This window comes from Carassius gibelio, chromosome B3, assembly GCF_023724105.1.
Source record: "Carassius gibelio isolate Cgi1373 ecotype wild population from Czech Republic chromosome B3, carGib1.2-hapl.c, whole genome shotgun sequence".
NCBI lineage: Eukaryota > Metazoa > Chordata > Actinopteri > Cypriniformes > Cyprinidae > Carassius > Carassius gibelio.
In genome coordinates, this window is record NC_068398.1 from 31,767,497 (window position 1) to 31,791,158 (window position 23,662).

Here is a 23,662-nt window from a genome sequence, read left to right on the forward strand (position 1 = left end):
TATCCCAAACCTAACAGATGAAAAACAACATATTCTAAGCCTAAAGAAAAATCATAGATTATATCAGTAGACATTTGCCCTTTACAAGCCCATTTTCTGAATATAAATCAGTTCATTGGCATGCCAAGCATGGTATACATAATGCTTCAAATGTGTAAATGCTGTTAAATATAGTTCCTCCAAACCTTAACAGACACTAGGGCAAATCAACAATGTCTCACTTTAAACATTCACCATTTCTTTTTTTCAAACACACACTCGTCTATTATGTTTATGTCATGTGTCTGAGTTGTCGTTCCTTGTGTTTTTGAAATCTGATCACATATGACACGCATGTAATACTTCAACAGATCCGAGCACATACACACTCGATCCCCGACACACACCAGCACAGTTCATATGGACTTCATCAACTGATACCAGAAACGATACTCTTTAAACTGTTTAATGAAAGAAAGAAAGAAAGAAGTCACAGTAATGAGTGTACAGCTTCATGTACAGCCTCTCTCAGCATTAGTGCTCTAGTATTAATATACTTTCTTTAAAAGTCATCTTGTTTGAGTTTCTTTACTGAGGCAAAGACAAAAGTGTTGAATAGTGTTAATAAAAAGAATATGAATGAAAAAAAAAACTGTGTGTGCTGAATCAACATGTTTCGTTTTTCAATGCACACATTTAGGAAGCGCAACTATAAATGCACTTCATTTTGTGGAAGACCATGGGCAAACAACCGAAATAAATTAAAGACATAACTGGAGAATTCACCAACACTAACTTTTTCCAGCATCACAAACAACATTTTTTATTTGCATAACAGTATTCTGTCCTCCAAGATCACACTGCATTATTTTTTTGCCTATTTCAAACTATAAATAAATGAATTATGGCCTAAGTACTAACAAACATAATTTCAAAACATCTACTATATACACTTGTTCCCAAGCAGCGCTGCGAGTTATATTTCTTAAATATAGCCCAACCCTAAATCACATGCTTCACTTCTCTATATGGAAAATACATAATGAACCAAAAGTGAGTATGTTTCTGAGTCAGTGCGGCATTGTGGTTAAGGATCTGATCTGGAGCTAAAACATTGTGAGTTCAAAATAGGGGTGAGTGATATAGCAACTAAATATAAATGATTTTTCCCCCCATTAAAACTTTTTTTGAGTAATGGCACAAATTAATCTTTTTTTTTATTTTTTTATTGATTTATTGGCCATTTACTTAAATACTTTTATACATATAAATACTCACGCTGAACTAAATGTTCATCACATATTTAAACTTCCATATTTACTATATTTTATGTGCTCCATGTATGTGTGTGTTTATATGCAAATAAAAGCCTTAGTTAAATCTGATCACCTAAAAAATAAATACTATTCTTTCATAATACTTGGATTTGGATTTGTTTTATGATGCCTTTATGACTGTTTTAGATCTTCTAAGTGTTGGTTACCTGCACTTCCAACGGAGGGACAGAAATCAATCAGGTTTCATTAAAAAAATCATAATTTGTGTTTGGAAGACGAGTTTTTACTATCCCTTCTAACCCTCTCAAGTCAAAATGAGTTTTACGAATAAAATAAAAATAAAAATGATAGCAAAGGATAAGATTAATTCACAATATCGCCCAGCCCTAATTTAAACCCTACAAGTGATCCATTCGATTTCTCTTTCTCATTCCCGTCCTGCCGAGAGGATCACGAGGGTGATGACTCCCACCAGGAGCAGCAGGAAGAGGTACAGTGTGTTCGGGAACGACACCGCTGAACGCGGCGCTCGGCTCCGCAGGTACTGGTCCACCGAGTCCGTCAGACTGTACTTCTTAGGCCTGAAGCCCAGTTCTCGCTGCGCCTTCTCGATTTTAAAGGTGTGACTGACAGCGATGTTCCTCACCTGAGAGAGATGCAGAGGTCAGCTGAGACAGAGATGAGATGATAGGACGGATGTCAAAGCACAACCGTGCTGCTTTCTCTCAGAAAAAGACCTGCGCTTAACTGTGCTGAATGTGTACTGAATGATACATTTCCATTTAATTGTAAATAACCTGCAGTTAAGTGTGTGAAAACATTACATTCAGTCTATTATTGATCTACTGTCACTTTAAAAAGTGTGGCCGACAGGATGTCTGAACACTACGTTGAGAGATGCACTCTGGATTTGACTTGACAGATCAGATTCTGAGGGCTTCACATTTACTAATGGCTTTAATGACCTCCTTTTACCTGGCATTACTTTTACATAGAGCTGCTCTGTAGCCGTGCTCCGCTGGCACGATGAAATGCCCCCACAGTCTCTCTCCCCTTACCAGTCTGCAGATTGAGTGTCTACATGGAAAATCTCCACTGGGCCGAGAGCCACAGCAGATGCCCCTGACCCAACACACACTGCTGTCTAGACCAGGGCCACAGGAGCCGTCTGGAAGTGTGTGCTCGGTGAGGGGCCACCATATAAACCTTATCAGCTGCGCTCATCAATATTAAACAGGTGATGTTGAGTTTTTATCCAGTTTGTCCAGTGGATTTTCTAAGTTGTTTCCTATTGTTGGGTAGCCCTACATCAAGGAGAGAAACCCGTTCCAGGTCTCTCAACATTGAAACATCCTTCTCAGCTCTCACTTCAGTTGAAATTATAACACAACTCCATGTATTAAAACCAATTACACTGCAGTAACAGTCACAGTTACACTCCAGTTACTGTACAACAATGACATCCTGTTCTCCGACTGCTATAAACACAGAGAAGCAGAGGGATACAAACAGTGAAGCATTTGCAAATATCAGCACTATACCTGGGACTCAAATACCCCCCCCCCCAAAAAAAAATGTAAACATAAATCTTACTACTTTTATACATTCAATTATCTAATACACAGCTGTTTAAACAAATTGGTTAGCTGGGTCAGTTAAAAGACAACAAGACCTTGGTTCCATACTCCAAATTAAGGAAGCACTTTTCCACCACTAAATGAAAAATAAAACAGGGTTATTGTGACTTTTTATCTCACTTTTTCTCATTATTGCGCTTCTCTCACAATTCTGACTGTATTACTGACCATTTTGACTTTGTAACTCGCAATTCTGAACTTGAAATTGTGAGAAAAAAACTCACAACTGCCTGACAAAAACTGACAATTTTCACTTGGCTTTATATATAAAAAGACTGAATTGTGAGATAAAAAGTCACAATTACCTTGTTTTATTTTTTTATTCAGTGGCGGAAATGGGCTTCCATACCAAATCAACTTTAGGAGCCGACCTCCAAATAACCCCCTGATGACTGACTGGTGCCATCTAATGGACAAAACACCACAAAGCACGGTTAAGTCTCTCGAAACAAAGTGTGATATACAGGGACAAAAGCATTAATATAAATAATATAAATAATAAAGTGGCCAAGTATTTGGAAGTTCTGGGGGTTTGTTTGGTTTCAGTGCCAACATTCAATTCACTATCCTAAAAATCTAATCCAGAAATAAACTGTTCACACAATATATTACTTAACGGTTATTAGTTAGGGTTCTACATTTGTATCGTTTGGCTTATAATTTATGCCAGTATGTCTTTATATCTGTTTTTATTCTTTACTGTTTTTTCTGTTATTTTTATCATTCATAACATCAATGTTCAGGATAGGGGTCCTCCAGGAAGGCTTGAGAACAACTGACTTAAAGGGATAGTTCAGCCAAAAATGAAAATTATCCCATGATTTACTCACCACTTTACTCAGACTGTATTTGTCTGAAAGAAAAAGAAAAAAATATATATTTTTTTTTTTAATTTAATTAAATTGTAATGTAATTTTCATTTTTGGCTGAACTATACTTTTAAGTGCCCAAAAGTGTCCCATTAGTTTTGGGGCCACTGAATATACAGTAAGATTTGATTTATTAACTGGGATAGCTATAGCCATTGTGTTTGATCTACCCATTTGTTACTAGTGTTTGCAAGTGTGTGTGTGTGCGTTTCTTTCCTCAGTTGTCCGTCTCCAACTCAAAGCTCCAGCAAGAAGCTGGCGTCTCATGTTTTATTCACAATGCAATCATCAAACCTGCCGCCATCTGACCAGAATCACCCTTCAGCCCGTGGCTTCTGTTTCTCATGACTAATGCATGACACAGCGCCAGTCCACACCCAGCTCCACTAACCCAACTCTTCTTTCTTGCTTTGCCTTCATGCCAACTCGTTTGTCACCCTTAACTACCCTCTCAGAATCAACTGTGATGTTTAAACAGCTGGAGGAGACACAGTGCGTTACAGATACAGATGCTTGCTCGTGCCATTGATCAGACCTGTCTGAACGCAGCACGTAAACTCTGTTCATTATGATAAGTTTAGGAGTGATAGAGCTCCTGTGCATGTTTAGGAGAGCTGATGGTAACCTAAGATGCCATACTCGGGCTATAGTCATCACCATCACAACAACATCGGCAGTGTATCTCACACACGTACATCTGCCAGTAGCAATAGCTTAAATTATACAATTATATGTTTATATTTTGTTGGCATTCGATATAGATACATCTACCATTCTTTACATGCGCCTACCATTCATATGAGCTTGACTAGGGTTAAAGATAAACTCTTCAAACTTTTTATTGCTGAATTCAATCTAAGTAGTTCGGGAGCACACTTTAGATTCTCAATCATTAAACAGCTTTAATGTGAAACGGTAAAATAATAAATATCAAAGTTATTGTGACACTCTCTAGTATCCAATTTATCACCCAGCCCGATCTACTTGCATAAATAAATAAATGAAATAAAACTGTTCCTCTAGATTTGTTTCTTTCTCCCGAGATCTCTGATTGCTAACACGGTTTAATTACCTATACGTAGCGAAGTTAAATGTCAAGCCGCTCTCAAGATGGCATCAAAACCACTTTACCAGGAAAAAGTGATTAGAGAAAACTGTAGTGCAGTGATGCAGTGGAGGCTGGAGGAAACATATTTACCTCGTTTCTTGTCAGAAGTAATGGAATTTCTATAATCGGACTCAGAGCCACATGCAGTCGCTCCATCAGTATTGCTGGAGAACACAAGAATGCGTGATACAGTTGTGTTTGCAAAACAAACCAAAACAATTTCCTTTTTTTATTTAATTTGTACATTTTAATTACACTTTCTTCGTACCTGCTGAGTAGACCAGAGAAACAGGAAGGTGAATCAAAGGCCGACCATAACCTAGTCTTTCAAACTGCAGATAAATAAAGGTGCAGTTCCTTGAAATAGTAAATGATTGTAATATGCATGCATTCATTTAAAATATTTGGTTTGACTTCTACTCACCAGAGGTGTCAGCCATTCAAAGACATTGACAGACTCCCCATCGTTGATAAAATAAACCTGTCCACTCTAAAGAAACAAAAACACAACCAAATGTACAACACATTATAACTGATCTGGGTTCAAAACTGCTGATTGTAATACGAAAATAAATTTGATCATTCCACACATACCGCCACAAAAGCTTTATCTGCAGTGAGGGCTTCTGCTGCTAAAACATGAGCCATCACCAGATTATCCACATGTACCCAGTTCATCTTGGCATTAGGGTCCCCAAAATGAAAGCTGAACAACCTCCTCTCCACATTCACCTAAAAAAGGTGAGAAGAGAGTGATAATAAAAAAAAAAAAAAAAAAACTTTGTCCCTGTATCAGCACTTCACAGAGATAATGACAGACTCTAAATTGAGGGACACAAGAATGTGAAAGTACATGAGGTAGAAAAGATATGCATGTGTCTGTATGTACACTAACAACACAAGTACAGACAGTCACGTGTATGTCTGTAGAGGGGTTCAGGTCTGGTGAGCTTGCTGGCCAGTCAAGCACAACAACACCATGGTCATTTAAGCAACTTTTGATGCTCTTGGCAGTGTGGGCAGGTGCCAAATCCTGTTGGAAAATGAAATCAGCATCTTCAGAAAGCTGATCATGAGAAGGAAGCATGAAGTGCTCCAAGATTTCTTGGCAAACGGGTGCAGTGACTTTGGTTTTCAAAAAACACAATGGACCAACAGCAGCAGATGATATTGCACACCAATCATCACAGACTGTGGAAACTTAACACTGGACTTCAAGCAACTTGGGCTATGAGCTTCTCCAGCCTTCCTCCAGACTCCAGGACCTTGGTTTCCAAATGAAATACAAAACTTGCTCTCATTTGAAAAGAGGACTTTGAACCACTGGGCAACAGTCCAGTTCTTCTTCTCCTTAGCCCATGTAAGACGCCTCTGACGTTGTCTGTGGTTCAGTTAATTCCTTGACACGTCTGTGTGTGGTAGTTTTGTATGCCTTGACCCCAGCCTCAGTCCATTCCTTGTTAAGTTCACTCAAATTCTTGAAAAATTTTGCTTGACAACCCTCATAAGGCTGCGGTTCTCTTGGTTGGTTGTGCATCTTTTTCTTCCACCCTTTTTCCTTTCACTCAACTGTTTGTTAACATGCTTGGATACAGCACTCTGTGAACAGCCAGCTTCTTTGGCAATGCATGTTTGTGGCTCCTTGTGAAGGGTGTCAATGATTGTCTTCTGGACAACTGTCAGATCAGCAGTCTTCCTCATGATTTTGTAGCCTAGTGAACTGAGAGACCATTTTGAAGAATCAAAACACCTTTACAGGTGTTTGGAGATGATTAGCTGATTGCCATATTCTAATTGGTTGAGAATCTGTTAGCTTTTTGCTAAATGTGAGCCAAAATCATCACAATTAAAAGAACTAAAGTCTTAGACTACTTTCAGTCTGTGTTCACTGAATTTATTTAATACATGAGTTACCCAATTTGAGTTGAATTTTCTGAAATAAATGAACTTTTCCACCCTTCTTTATTAAGATGCACCTGTGTGTCTGTAGAGTCACAGCAGAAGCACAAACAGTTACAGCAGAAGCACATACAGTTGTGTGTCTGTATGTTTAAAGGCACAGTTTAAAGCACAGTCTGTTACAGGAGCCTCTCACAGACTCCATTAATATTGTACAGCTCTGGGCACGGTGGCACAGCTGAGGCCACAGAGTACAACTGTCTGAGACCTGTGTGTGTGTGTGTGTGTGTGTGTGTGTGTGTGCGTGAGAGAGAGAGAGAGGGAAGATGGAACAGGAGAATGAGAGCCCTCACCATCACCCTGTGTAAATGTCTCCTCTCTTCAGGACCATAGATACCAGAGGGGCGCAGCACACATGTGTGAAGAAAACCACCGCCTAAAACAACAATACCTCAATATTACATAACAGATTTATCAGTGACCTACATTATTTTGTTTTCATATTCAGAATTAAATAAATAGATGCCTAAATATAATCTAAACAAGACCCGAGTTTGAGTTGCAGCTCGTGGTCCTGTCTCTCTACCATTTTGTTTCTACATAATTCTGTCTACATAAAGACAAAGATTATGCAAAAAATGCCAGATATAATATAAAATAAAACTGAATCTGACTTTTTTACTTGAATTACGTTTTTAAGTCTATATTATATATATATATATATTTTTTTCTCAGAATTTAATTATGAAAGCATAAGAGAGATCTCCATGAGGATAAAAAAAATGAAAAAGCAAGAACAGATCAGTAATATTTCCTCTGGTATTTTCTGCTAGAGAATTGACACAATAATTAAAGAAACTTGAAGAATCCTATTGTACATGGTGTTACAGCACTGGCTAATATATACTATAGTACTTTTTTGGTTTTACTCATGACATCAAAGAAATGTAATACTGATCGCGATGTGTTCAGCAAATAAACCAGAAACAAAGTGATGAAAAAAAAAAGAAAATATATTTAATTACACAATTTCACACCGCTAAAAATAGCAAAGTTCTTGGTAAAGAGTTGCTTCTCGCTTTATGTTCTGAAAGGAGGTATGTGATTATTAGCACAGAACCCAAACACACAAAATAAGCTTCACACCAGCTACAAGTTTACTCAGAGCTTGTCTTTATGATTAAGCCTAGGTCTAAATTTAAAACAGTGTCGGCGTGACCGGCTGGCTTGAGTTGCAGGTCATTACCATAGCAGCCTCTACCTCAATACTTCATCAGCAGTGGACACACACACACACACACACACACACACACAATATGAGCAGGGTACATGATACCACTTGCGCTTATTGCTATTGTGCGCAATATCAGGATCGACTTCAGAGACCAGCAAGTTTCCATTTCCGTACCTTTTGTTGATCTTCCATTGGCAGCGAGCACCAGGCGTTCAGCGATCGCTTTAGTTCTGGAGTAATGGTCTATGTGCTTGAAGACAGAAACAAACAAAACCAAACAAAAATGAAACAAATCACAAGACCTGATTAGCATTTCCAGACTATACAATGACTTATGTTATAGTATAGTATAGTACATATGTTTACTTATGGGACATCAGCTCTAAAATGAAATATCTCAAGTAAAATTGCTTAGACTATGAAGTGTCCGTTGTAATATAATATAATATAATCACACGCCAGACAACCTGGCCTGAAAATGAGCCCCAGTGAAATATGAGTGTGTAAGCTGTAGCGTTGTATGATTCATCAGATGTTATGTATTCATGTATGAAGTTTGCAGCACTTGGGCTTCATCGCGCGAGTGAGGTGTCAGGTGGACTAATTTGATTCCATTAACCTTCCTTAACTTCGGTCTACTGTTCTTCGGGACGGTGAAGCGGAGCACACAGGAGCAGCGAGTTCATCAAACGTGACACACTTATCCCTAGTGAAAGTCATCCTCATCTGATGCCTATGATCACTAATGTAACAGATCGGTCTGTGTTAATTAAAAATTGGATATGGGTGAAGGAAGATTAGATTTTCACATTTTCTGAAGGGGATTCTTCTTGCAACCTTAGATAAGACTTGTGTCTGACGCGGTTCAGATCGTCTAGATAGAAGACAAGTCTCATGTTGAACAAGTCTCCTGATGCATTAATATGAACACTTCAGAAAATGACTGGATGCAGGATAAATCACAACACACTCAGCGTCCGTCTCACCATGTCCAGCGGCACGCAGGGAACTGAGTCTTCATCTCCATCCTCGATGGGCCGGCCAGCAAACGCCACGTTGATTGTGCTGGTGTAGATGAGTCTGGAGATGCCCCGCTCCGTACAGACTACAACCACCAAACAAAACCAGATATAATTGGCCAAAATAGCACATTTTAAGTTGCATTTCTTTGCTTTGTCCAGCTTCTCAGTTTTTATTCACTGATCTTGTCTCAATGCATTCTTATGAAAGATACACATGATTGCCTGTGAATTTGGTCAAACGTGGGCAGCTCATAATCTGCACACCAGAAATACACCTAGAACAGTATTAGGAATATCTAATGGGAAATATTATGAATAGCATTTGACACATTATTTGGATAACAGGTCCAATAGTTGCAGTATCAGTAAATCAAATGATGACGGCTCACCGTTTATGACATTGTTCGTGCCGCAAACGTTGACTGATTCGATCTGCGTTTTCTTCAGCTGCAGAGCATGAAAATACATAATTCACTTGAGTATGGTGTGACAGCAGTACAGTCCCTCACACTCAGACTAATACAAATGTGAAAATAATACTCGTGTTATATTAAAAATCGAAGCTCAAGTAATGTTGCATGCAATTTATTTGATTGCCTCTGTCTCTGTGATATAAACCGAACTCTTATTAGACGCATTTTATTCAGACTGACCTGCTCAGGTCCTGACATCCCATAGGAAGCAGTGTGATAAATAACGTCCACTCCAGCACAGATCTTATACAGGGCATCATAATCACGGATATCAATCTTTAAGTTAAAGACACAGAAATATACAGAAGTATAGCAATGCTTATTCAATAACAGCAAAAAGTATATATATATAAAACAATACAATCTGTGCAGAAATTATTTATTATTTTGCTTAATTAGCTTAGATTTAGCCGAAATAGAACCACAACAATTTGCTTAAATCCTTACTATTAGACAATGTTTCTAGATTTGATGGAAACCTACATATTTTTGGATCATCATTTATCATCTAAAACAAAAACAAACCAAAAATAATAATAATTCATTATTCTAAACAATGATGTTATTAGTTGTATTTAATATTGTTTTCCGCTCCTGCTGTAAGAACAGTCCTGCCCCACACTTTTTTTAGGATCATTAGCTACAACATGGTTCTGTTTTTGTTTCATGGCAGTTTCAGATTCACTTTCACGAGTCATAAAAACTCTTCTCTGAAACTGGAGGCGGTTGTCCTGCATCCCCTTGCGTATTCTGCACCTGGCACCCATCTGTTTCTGTTACAGTCCGCTGCCCGAACGTCCCTCAGCCCAATGCTCTCCAGTTTCACTTTACCTGCAGGAAGACGGCTCCATCAGGGATGTCCCAGGGCGGCTTGTGGAGATCCAGGAGTAAGACCGTGGCCCCTTGGCCTGCCAGAGCGCGGCCCAGCCTGAATCCAAAGTATCCAGCCCCTCCGGTGACCAGGACCCTGCCGGCCCCGTGCCGCCCCTGCTCTGGGTTCTCCAGCCTGGCGGCCACCATGCAGTTGGGACTGTTGCACAAGGCGCCCACCGCCCCGTTGGCTCTGTGTCGGCTCTGGGTCCCTGCGGCGCTGCGGGTGTGGGTCTGTCGGTGGCAGTCTAGCAGACATGCACAGGGCAGCTGCTCCACCTGACACGAGGACCTGTTCTCCTTCATAATGCACACGTGGCTTCAGATACCTCCACTGCGTCCAGTCTGGGGATGATCAGAGACAGCGAGAGTCTAATGAATGAGTGCCTCCGTGAAACAGATCTGCCTGTGAGCGAGTGAATGGATGCATAATTCACCTCTCCATGTAAAGAGGCAGATGCCAAACTTTTCCTTACACACTGGGCACTCACTTCGACTGAGACATGGGATGACACACGTCCCACAGCTATTAGACTACAGCAAGATTTACAATTACACAGAAACCATCACTATTACTTGACCGCACAAAACTGCATAAAATATCCCATTCGCAGACTATAACTCAATTTGTATTCATTTAATAGTTCACTCTAAAATTAAATACATAAAAATAATATTTTCCTCATTAACCTATATTATTTTTTGTCCATATAATACAAATCAGTGAAGGCCAAAAATATTTGACCCCACTGTATGGCCAAATTAAAAATGTTCCAAAATATATTTGGTGTTCCACCAATAAAACACAAATATATATATATATATATATATATATATGTGTGTGTGTGTGTGTGTGTGTGTGTGTGTGGGTGTGTGTGTGTGTGTGTGTGTGTGTGTGTGTGTATAAACTATGTCTTTACTCTACTTTTTTTGTCAAAAAATGAAAAAAAAAAAAAAAAAACAGATGGTAACACTTTTTAGTGTAGGGACCAATTCTCAGTATTAACTTATTTTATTAACATATTGGCGGTTTATTATTACTTATAAAGCACATATTCTGCCTAACCATATTCTACATCCCTAATAATTTCAAAACCTAAACTTAATAGCTAACTAACTAACTATTAATAAACAGCAAATTAGGAGTTTACTGAAGATGATGAAATCCAAATTTTCTTATTTCTCAAGCCTGACTGTCCCATATCGCAATACTCAGCTTTGCACAATGTCATACATGCAAGAAAATATCAACATTGACATTTTCAACAAGTTAAAACAGTAATTGGGAACTTTTTCACAATTTCCAGCACACACCTACACACTGATATACAATTAAATCCAATAAACAATTGAATGTAGTATTTGTTGGTGTGACATTTTTTATGGTTAAAACAAACACACAAACTTTTTATAACATTTAAAATCACTTTTTTATGACGTTTCATCTGCAGTTTACATAAACTTTCAACAAGAAAACGGACATAACAATGAATCTAATAGAATTCTAAGGTTCTTTAAGGTTGGATTGCAAATTATGATTCAAACAATATAATTTGAAACTGTTATCAAACATGAACGTGAATCTTGCACACATACTTTAGGAACAGAACTTTTAGACGATATGGTTATACAGTATATTGTGCCATAAAGTACCATGGAAAATATGGAATATTTACTTTATGGTATAAAAATAATTATAAAGAATGTATCACAGATCAAATCATATTAGTATACTGGAGGCCACACAATATACCAAAACATTTTCATTTCTATAACACATATTATTTGTTTTACAGCGTTAGTGTAACAGGTTACTATAATTATTTACTTAATTGATATATATATATATATAAAACTATGAGTATTTACAAGCAAGTTACAAGAAAATAATATCACACCAGTTGCATTTAGTTCATTAGAATTACTCTGTAATTAGTAAGAACATGGAAACATGAACTCTGCTAAATAAAGTATGAGCCAGAATGGAAACTACAGTCTTATTATTTCTCAAATACTGATATATCAATAATAAAATAATCTGTTTAAGAAGCTACCGGATATAAAACTTAGATAATTAAATTTGATAATAAATTTGAACTGTAATCGATATCCGCTAATAGCTAGAATCTCATTAATTAAGCATGCCCCAGCTTTCTCTGCACCCGCACCCTGTATTTATTTCATAATAATAATAATAATTATAATAAAAACTATAAAGCAGACGCAAACGGAGGTTGTTGTTGTTTACCTGTCAGTGACTGATCAAACGTGTGCTGTGTCCGTCAGCTGCGCGTGCATCTCGTCATCCCGCCGGTGTCTCTGATGAAGTTCTGCATCTGTCAGTCACCTGCGCCTCACCTGTGCGCGTAACCGTGAAACTCCGAGCTCTCAGCCAATCAGAACAAGCCTTCACGACACAGCGTCTCTCAGTCTAACAATATCCAGAAAAAGCACAAATACACACATACGCACATACTGTATACGTATAGGTAAAGAGTAAGATAAAAAAAAACAATAATAAAAAAAAAACAATGGACAAGTAAATTAAGACTGAAAAAAAGTAAGTAGAATGTACTAAAATAAATATCATTAGTCTATAGCTAGTATCAAAAGTATAGATACATTTTAATAATATGGTACAGCTGATTGTATCGATGACAGCCTAGTTTTCTCATGTCTTTACAAATCTCTCTAAATTCTCCTTCTACAGATCCTGGTATTGTTCATTACATTTGTTTGTTGTTGTTGTTGTTGTTGTTGTTTTTGTTGTTTTTTCAATAATGCTCACTGTATTTTGTTTTTATTTTATTTCTTTAATTTAATTTAATTTAGTTTATTTCTTAATACATTAGCATATTAACATCAAGGTTAAAAAAATTTTTTTTAAGTATTGTTCAGTCTTATATATGTCAGCCATACACTGAATAAAAAGTAATCATCCAATAGACAGATACAATATTATGAATTTTTACTAACTAATACACTAAATATCTTTTAATCACTGAATAGTAAAAACTAGCCTAAGTTCTCTTTTTCTGGCTCATGGCGTCTTCACTGGACATTGAAATCAGCTCATTTACTCCTTATAATTATATTTCTGTATAAATATTTATATTTATATACCGAACGTTCATTTGAGATAAAATGCTACAGAACAATATATAAAATGTATAATTGTATGTACACACTGGTTCATGTCCAAAATGCCATACTGCCATTTTAGTATTTTGTTAGTGAAGAGTGTAGAAAACACCATTGTAATACTGATACTTTGTTGTGTGTAACGTATAATGTGTAGTGTGAAGAATGAGGGGTGAGTCTATCTTTGGAAACACAGTATCCTGAATAAGTGAGTAAATAAATAAAAAGGTTGTGGTTAGGATCTAGGGCGCCCCTGCTCTCCACCCGACCACCCTGCAGGCTTCGCCCTGCTTCACGCTTCAAGAAATGCGTCTCATTTGAAAGGTGTTTTTAAGATTTTAAGACTAACTCTTTGTTTTTGAATATTTCTTGAAGACAACACCTAGTTAGGACAATCAACACTATATGACACAATAAGAGCCAGGAATCAATATGTGTGGATCTCATGTGTTCATAATTCTGGCTATGGCAAGACAAACATGCCAAATCTATTTCCATTAACCCAAGTTTCCGTCTTCCATGAAGAAAACAGACTGTGACACGGTAGCTTTATCAGCTGAATGAACTATAAAAAAGGCTAATTAAATATTAAATAAATAAATAAATAGGAATCCATCATGAGTCACATGAATAGTCCAGCATTTAGTCTGAGGCGCATATATAGACACCGACATATTTTCAGAATCTGACGTGGACAGAATGAGTAACTTGGAGCAATATAAAACAAAAGTAAATATATTTGGAGTATAAAAGAAAGCAAATGGTTTGGATGGCAAATAGAGAGCATTTGGTATATGATCTGTAATAATTAGAGTCAGGATGTTGATAAGACATCACACCCGGTGGGATATCTGCTTTAGAGCCGTTCTGAGCCTTCTGCTCTTCTGCCTTCCTGTTCACATCAGACATCATGATGAAAACATCTCTCCAATGAATCCTTAAAGGGATAGCCCCCAATAAAACTGTATTGTCGGACCTGTGCAACCAGTGTTGGGGAAAGTCACTTTTAAAAGTAATGGATTACAATATTGCGTTACTCCATAAAAAAAAAGTAACTGATTGCGTTACTTAATTACTTTTTATGGAAAGCAATGCATCATGTTACTGAGCTGGACTTGCTGATTTGTTTTTAATAAGAAAAATCCTCAATGTTATATTTTTGGCAACTGCAAAGGCCCTTTCATGAAGGAAGGATGAAGGAAATGCCTCTCTGCCTCTGCACTTCCTCCTGATTTCTCAGCACGGGGACAGGAGAGCCGAGCCAGTCAATAAATAGGAAAATAATGGAACTGGCATTACTTATTAAAAAAAAATACAAAATAGAACTCAGATGCTTCACTGTAAATTTAAAATTAATGTGCTACTTTACTTGTTACTTGAAAAAAGGTCATCTGATCACGTAAGTTGCACTACTTGTAAAGCATTACACCCCAACACTGTTTATAAGTGTTTTTTTAGCCAATACAGTGGAAGTCAATGGTCACCAGAATAATTTGGTTATCAGCATTCCTTAAAATATCTTCTTTTGTGTTCAGCGGAAGAAAGAAATACATGTTTGGAATAACATGAGGGTGATTAAAGGGTTAGTTCACCCCATTAATTTGTCACCTTCATGTGGTTCAAAACGTGTCAAACCTTATCATCTTCGGAACACAAGTTAAGATATTTTTCTAAGTCGGTGAGCTATCTGACCCTTGCTGCTGCTTGCTAATGACCAACACTGATAGTATTTCACACTGATGGTATATGACAGGTATCACATGCTTGATGGTTGGATGAAGAGAGTGATTTGACCAGTCTAGCAAGACTGAGTGTTGTGAGTCGAGTCCAGGTCTGGGGTTTGATGGATGGGCTTCTCGTTTCTCCTGAACACTTCTGGATCAGAGAGCCCACTAATTCAGAGCACCGCTGAAGAAAAAGAAAAAAAAAACGATGAAAGGACAATATATTATTATATAGCTTTACAATTATGCTCTATCAGAAACAAATACAGAATTCTGGCATGAAACTCTAGATGGTGCAGTCCAATAGGTCTAACTCAATCTGACCTAACGACGTTATCATCAAATCTCTCCTGAAACCAGCTTAAACCAGTTCAAACCGGCAGCCATGCTTCAAAACTAACCAGCCTATGCTGGATTTTTCAACATCTCCCTGAACCCAAAAGTAGTATATCTATTACAGAACCACTACAGTAGTATATCTATTAAGAAAGTAAACAGCCTGAGTCATTCATTGATTTACTGATTTCACTGTGGCTTAAAAAGAAACTGGACTTGATTGTATAATAAAACATCTTGAGCAAATTCTCCAGCTGGTTTTGAATGCCCTGGATGAACCTTTCTAAACATCAACAACTGATCATTTCTTGCAGGTGCGCTGCAAACTTTTACTCGGGTTCCCATGAATTATTTCGACTCCGTGGACACAGGTCACGTACAGGTCATGTGAGAAAATCGCCCCTGAACGCAGTGCTCTGGACTCACCTTCTGAAAATAATTAACGGCCGTCTCCATTTCTCCAATTAGGGCACTGATGTCATCGCTCTCCACGATGCCTGCAGGGAAAGACGAGGCAGAGGCTCATATTTTCCACTGCACACACACAAACACAAGACTTCCCATTGTAAGCTGCTCTGGGTTCAGGGACCATGTGTTGAACATATGACAGAGACAAAAGTAGCACAACATCAGCGCTCAGTCAAACCATGACCTCAGAACTGTCTCAAAAGCTGAAAAACAAAATAAAACTTCTTTTTACAGTAGTTTCTGTATTTCTGTCCCACCTTCTACTTCAAACTCATCTTTCCTAAAAGCATATCACCCAGACACTCTCTTCTCACCAGTCTCGGTCATTCAAAGGAAGTGTTGGTTACCCACGTTTGCCAGGCCGCTCAAAGCCTGGGTGGTTTCGGTCCGGGTGGCATAACAGGGCGGAGGACAGCGTGCAGTGTCCTCTTCTCTGGTGAACAGGCACATGTGGAGATCAGGTTTGTTGCACTGCAGCACTCAGATACATAAGCAGTGACAGAAACCTGAGGTTGAGAGTATGAAAAACTTTTGATGGTAGCTTGAAGCAGAAAAATGTCAGTATCAGACTACAGAAACTGCATCTTTCATATCTGGACAGCAGAGGGCAGCAGTGGCCGGGATGGTCGTATTTCAAAGCTTCAACATTTATTTATTTCAACATTTTATAGGGAGGACTGGGAATAAATGACCAATTTAATAATTCAAACATAAAAAAAAAAAAAAATTTAAATACACAATTTAAAACATTAATTAATTAAAACATTTAAACTGGCCATTTATTTTTCCTTTTTAAAATGATTTTTTTTTATTTTATTGAACATTATTTTATATTTGTATTATTTATATTAACTATATTTAAATCAATAGAAATAGCAAAAATACTTTGTATGGGTCAAAATAATGCCAAAAATCATTAGGATATTAAGTAAAGATAATGTTCTATGAAGATATTTTATTTTTATATATATATATATTGTTTTTTTTTTTTTTGTTTTTTGTTTTTGGCACCCTCAGATTCAATTTTCAAATAGTCGTATCCCAACCAAATCTCGTCCTATCCTAACAATCATACTATCAATTGACATCTTATTTATTCAGCTTTCAGATGAAAAATCAACCGTTATGACTAGATTTGTGCTTAAGGACTTTAAAGGGTTTTAATAATGTCAATTAATTTGTCCAATAAAAATATGTATTTATTTCCATGTTTATATTTGAATTACATTTATACCAAAAACATTCAAAACAAAAACTTTAGGTCTGTCTCAAATGTCTCCAAAGTCCTCCATGTGATAATGACACATAGAAAGTTACCTCATACAACAGCCCACACCACTGAACAGCCAAAACTATTAATCCAGTCTTATGAGGTGTCAAGTGGGCACTTGAAAAAAAAAATATTATTATTATTATTATTTTACATTTGCTGAAGATTTACTCACCATCAAACCATCCAATATGTAGATTAGTTTGTTTCTTCATTAGAACAGATTTGAAGAGATTTAGTATTGCATCACTTGCTCACCAATGGATGCTCTGCAGTGAATGGGTGCCGTCAGTAATCCACACCACTCCAGTCCATCACCTAACATCTTGTGAAGTGAAAAGATGTGTTTGTAAAAAAACAAAAAACAAACAAAAAAACAAACTCATTAAAAAAAAAAAAAACTCAATAAATTCATAATATTTGAATGATAATAAGTGAAACATCCCCCAGACATACTTGTTTAGAGATGTTTTTAACTGTGCATATTACTCTCCTAGTTCAGATGTTGACAACTTTTTCATTGGATAAAGCAATAGGGAAAACTCATCTTTTACTCACAAGCAATGGTTTGAAGATTAAAAACATCTTGATGGATTTGTTCATTACAAACACACAGTACAAGATGTTTAATGATGGACTGGTGTGGTGTGGATTATTGTGATGTTTTATCAGCTGTTTGGACTCTCATTCTGACGGCACCCATTCACTGCAGAGGATCCATCGTTGAGTAAGTGATGTAATGTTACATTTCTACAAATCTGTTCTAACAATTCCCCTACATATACAATCATGGATGGCCAATCATGAAAAGTCTTCCGTTCAATAGTTATAAATCTAACTCACCCAATATACAAATGAAAAAAATGCTCCTGTAAACTCCACAAAATAAGTTGAAAGCACAAGAAATGGCCACTAGACAACAAATGCACATACTGTGTACTATGTGTGACAGGACTTTGGCTCGCAAGTGATTAAAATGAACTTAGAAACAAACAAAAAAATATTACTAGAATGAAATACACAAGTGAAATAGAATGAAATGCCTAAAAATGTACTGACTACTAAGTTAATTTGAAGAAAACTTAAAGAAGTGATTTCAGTTATGATAAAACTCTGATCTGGCAGTGCAGTAGCAAAAACAAACAGCACTAATGTAAGGCCTTTAAAAACCAGAGGAGGCAGAGAAAATGAGAAAGAGAACAGACTGTGAAGTCAAAAGCACATCTGTCATCTCCATGCCAGACAGCTTGAAGTTATTCATGGATGGAGGGAACCATCTTCTTCTGCCATGACTTGATCCCAAACTGAGATGAACACTGACAAGATCACATACAGTAAAGTGGATGTGGAATCAGACAGGAAATAAAAATGCCATTCATTCCTACTACACTTCCATTTTAAAGGATGGTTCAAATAAACATTAAAATGAACCTCAACTCAATGCTCTTACACAAGCTAACTGTTAATGGCTATTCATTTCCATTTATAAACAGTAAATTCCAACACAAGCAAACAAAGTTCAACGAGGTCAAAGAACATTAATGGCGTTTCTAATAACACACGATGTGTGTATGTAAATGTGGCGCCGCTGTACAAACTGAGATGAATTAAATAACAGGTAAGCGTCTGAGTCACGTGACATGGTGAAATGCTCTGGAGTGAAGCCGTGCAGCTGCTCTGTGTTATTAACAGCAGGTGTGTGCGCTGCATGCGCTCTCAGGCCAAATCTATTAAGACTTCTATTTATGCCAGACTAAAGTAGAGCGCTCATGACTATGTTAAAACAGGAGCAGACAACTGCCGAAGACTGACGATGAATGGTACAGAGGCTATCATCTGGGCCATTACTGCCGTAATTTCCTCTGTGACTGTGTGTGAGGGTGCAAATATGACTCGGATATTAATAAAGGACACCGGTACTGATTTATGAAAAAGCAATTTATGAATGTGATGTGTTTGTACTGGCCGTCGCAAAATTACACTTTTAAAAATAAAGGTCCCAAAAGGGGGGTTTCACAGTCATGTCATAGCAGAACCATTCTTGGTTCCCCAAAGAACCACGTTTTCTCAGTGTGAAGATTTTACTAATCTGACGAACCAGCTTTCTGAAAATAAAGTGCTATTATTATTAAAAGTGGTGGTAATACCATAGTACTTTGATATATATCAGGAGCCAAAAATGGACTAGGACCTCAACACAGCCTGACACTTTGGTACCAGCCGAATAACAACATAACACCTGCTGTATTATCTAGTTCTCATATATATATATATATATATATATATATAGGCCTATTAATTTGTCGAAACTGTTGACTATGTTGCCAGGATCCAGGACCACAGCTTAAATCGGTCAGTCAGGTGATGTCAGAATGTGGTCTCCTAATAAATTCTTCTGGGATCGACAGCTGGACCATAAATTGACCGGTCCACTGAGAAATGTCCTGGTTGTTCCTGCTTGTTCATGCACCTGAACCTGAACTGAAAATGTATAATTCGCTTTTAAATGAGCTGTTTCGCGCTCAATTTAAAATAATATGAACATATTGTGCCAATTTAAGGTTTTGATGCAAATGTTAGTGTTTGTAGTGTTCCTTTTCCTCCAGATCAATGAAAAGAAGACACATACTCTCTACTCAAATGTCTGGACACACCTATGAATTCTCTAGTTTTGATGTCGCTCATATTTTGGTATTAATACCACCAACAAAAACAAAAAACAAAAGGATGTACAGTATGGGAATTAAATGTTAAATCAAAGCAATCTCCAGTTCTCCTTTGGGGAAATATGCATTGCTTTTATGATGTCTGTATGAACCTTTTGAAGCTTGAAAGTTTTGGTGGAACAGATTTTCAATGGAGGAGCAGAAATATCTCAGGTTTTATTAAAAGTATCTTAATTTGTGGTTGGAAGATGAATGAAAGTCTTCGGGATTGGAGTGACGTTATGTGAATATTACAGAATATTGACTTTTGGCTGAACTAATCTTATAGAAAACTGTAAATTACAAATCACATTTTATATTTCTCTAGAGAATTGTACAACTTTAAGGCATGTCCAAACTTTTGGCTGGTGTATATAAATTAAATTAAATTAAATTAAATTAAATTAAATTAAATTAAATTAAATTAAATTAAATTAAATTAATGCATTTAGCATTTATCCAAATTGACTTACAGTTGATTCAGGATAAAAATTTTTGGTTGCATTTTATTTTACAGTACGTGTACTTACAGTGTATTTATCTAGAAAGTTCTGGTAATACAAGGTAACTACATGGGGTAGGGTTAGGTTTAGGGGTAGGTTCAGGGTTAGTACCTAGTTATTACATAGTTATTGTAATTACTATAATAAGTACATAGTATGTACATGAGGAACAGGACTGTAAAATAAATTTAATTAACATGTTCCTTGGGAATCAAACCCACAACCTTGTGCGCTAGTAATGCAATGCTCTACCACTAAACCACAGGAACATATATTTAGAGGAATAGAATATACAGAGGAAAATCTTCAAGAGCGAAAGAGACAGGAGACTTTAGGATTAAATGACGAAGCAGATAATAATCTGTCACGTTATAAATGAGTGAAAGCACCCCGACGGTGTGTTTGACCTCCACGATGACATTGAAGCTGTGTTTGCCGGCCAGCTGCTCCTGCAGTAGTGTTCGCAGGTGTGTTGGAGATGGAGCTGGTGGTGGGCAATCCCTGCATCCTCCTGGTCCAGCAAAAACATCAGCGTTAATGGATTTCCACCAGAGTTATAGGCCGGAAAGAAAAAGATCATTATGCACTAATACTTAAACTGGTCTTACAAGAATACACATGGTTTGTGCTGACCACAATGCATTTTGTGTGGTGTGTTTTTCAATTACTGGCTGCTGAATGCATAAAAAAAAAAAAAAAAAAAAAAAAACACATTCAAACTGTCGAGACAGCAATGGACACTTTTTCCTTGTTGCTTTGGATTGTAGGGTTTACGAAGTTTCCTGTAATATAGTTTATGCAATTCAATTGTAGCAACAACTGAACTAAAACAGGGTAATGGATTAGTTCAATGTGGCCACAATTTACTTAAACAAGGGAACAAATTAGGATAACATTTATTTTACCTGCATGTCAGACTCCAAATTTTTTTAATAGGTTTTGTGCGTGAAGAGTATCAGCTAATAATTCACAGTTTGCTCCGTTTGCTAACCTGGTGCTCTTAAATCGGCTAACATTATTTACAATTCTTGTACGACTGCAGCTGGTTTCACATGGTTTCTAGTTGGTCTTAGAGTGGTACCTGGTTCATTTCCTCTAATGGAAGATCGACATGCAAATTCTTCACTGTCCCACTCAAACCGACCCGCTACAGACAAACACAGTAAGTCAGTTCAGTAAGTCTGCTGTACAGGTGAACAGATGGGCCTCAGACTGGATTCGTTAATGCAGCGGGATATGTTCATCACCTCATGAACTGTAGAGGAAACAGTCTTTCCCAAGATTGGCACAAACGTCTCTTGTGGAGAACAGGGATTATGAGCCAGCAGCTGATACAGATCCAGCTTCAGAGCTGCATGAACACAACTGTTAGCCAAGACTAACCACTCGGATCAAGGAGACTTGTCCAGCATATACACTGGCAAATAAACTGACACATGCAAATATGCTTGTAAGATTTACAAATTGTGCTTTTTGGTAATACAGAGATGAATTGGGTCGTTCATGTTGAAACTGAGAAGTGAACCCAACAGACATTCTTCTATCAGAGTTTAAAAGGCACCGCATGGCAGATCCCCTTCAGGACGTGGGTTTTCAGTCATTCACTGGAGGAGCTGGGAATGTGACCTGTGGGTTGGATCCCCAATAGAGTACTGAGAGAAAGACTGTCCAATCTGTGTAGGTATAAATGAGAACTGAAAGGGAAGGATGAGAGAGACAGTTAAAAGGCTCAATCTGACACTATTACAAAGTGCACTTTTTACAAGTTCGGTGCGTTATATTCAGAGTATTTAAATCTCAGATCATCACTCCTCCTCGATGCTAACACAGTACATGTCTGGGCTCGTCTACAGAAGTCTTTCAGTGTAACTGTTTGAAGGATCAACTGCTACTTCAGCAGTGACAGCTGTGTCTCCCAGTCGACCCCGACACATGTTCGGAATTTGGGCAAGAACATTGTGAGCTGCTTTAATCTCCGCTCCACACATCAGATCTACATCTGTACTGCTGTCTGCTACACCCTGTAGACATTTTTTTTTTTTTATTAAAGTCACTTTTAATTAAAGTTTTGGTGCTTTTTAAGGCCATTTACACCACATAGACAAATACCAACAATCGTGGTCAGTGTGAACTGACCTTTGACATTTACAAATAATCTTCATGGAACAAGATCTTTAATCAAAATCCTACAGATTTTTGGCATAAAAGAAAAATAAATTATTTTGATCCATTCAGTGTATTTTTGGCTAATGCTACAAATATACCTGTGCTACTTATAACTGCTTTTGTGCCCTAGGGTCACATTTTTTGTTGAATATAGACAGTTGATTTGCTGAAACTTAAAATAAATAATAAAACTGATTACTCGTATGAATTATTTTTTCTTTTCTTCTTTTTTTTTTTTTTTTACTTTGATCTGATGTAATCTAGGCGCTTTTAAGCTTCAGTAACTTCATAAAGACACAATGAAACTAATCCAAATTAATTAAGCGGTTTATTGCAAGACTTCGGAAGACAGACACTGGTTTTATATGATGAACAGATTTAAGGCTTTTATTCGCATTTAAACACTGATCAACACACACACATAGAGCACATCAAACAGGGTAAAATACATTTGTTTTAAAGCAGAAAAACCTCCTAAAGAGAGTCTAAAGAGACTGGATTACATGATTTGCAATGCTTCATGGGAGTGTGCTGCTAAGCTATTTATAATGACAAATAAAGCAACCACTTAACAACCTCACAGTTCATGGTGGATCTGTCTTGAAAGCTTTACATGTTATCACTTGAAATCTGTTTCTCCGCGGAGAAAATGGGAAGGATTTGACCTGCTGCTGCGCTCTATTATGCTGGGAGAGGAAATAGGCCTAGGCTGCCGTTTTTAAACCGTCTCCTCAGACATTACCAAGTATAGCCCTCAAACTATTTGAGGAAAATTGACTGCAAATATGTCTCAAGGCGGCCGCAAGAGTGAAGGAAATGAAATGGCTGCTTGCTGAGTTAAGTTAAGAAACTGTGATTCATCACAGCAAGACAAACTCAGGCCGAGGTTGATGAGTAGTGTGTCCCACAGGAGATCACACCAGGAGGTCAGCGCAATTGTTTTCAACACTGGAAATAGAAAGAAATGTTTCTCGGGGCATT

At 37.3% G+C, this 23,662-nt stretch overlaps 1 protein-coding gene across 1 annotated transcript; it reads right to left on the reverse strand.

The window, feature by feature from the left end:
• Nucleotides 1-1,353: 1,353 nt before the first annotated feature.
• Nucleotides 1,354-10,698, reverse strand: LOC127953177 (putative short-chain dehydrogenase/reductase family 42E member 2). Its single transcript, XM_052552160.1, has 11 exons — nt 10,330-10,698; nt 9,679-9,774; nt 9,415-9,472; nt 8,990-9,108; nt 8,178-8,253; nt 7,123-7,205; nt 5,465-5,602; nt 5,295-5,360; nt 5,139-5,202; nt 4,961-5,034; nt 1,354-1,902 (listed from the first exon to the last, which is right to left on the reverse strand). Exons 1-11 carry the CDS (start codon nt 10,672-10,674, stop codon nt 1,684-1,686), a joined length of 1,338 nt encoding a protein of 445 aa, XP_052408120.1. The 5' UTR covers nt 10,675-10,698; the 3' UTR covers nt 1,354-1,683.
• Between the last annotated feature and the right edge of the window lie 12,964 nt (nt 10,699-23,662).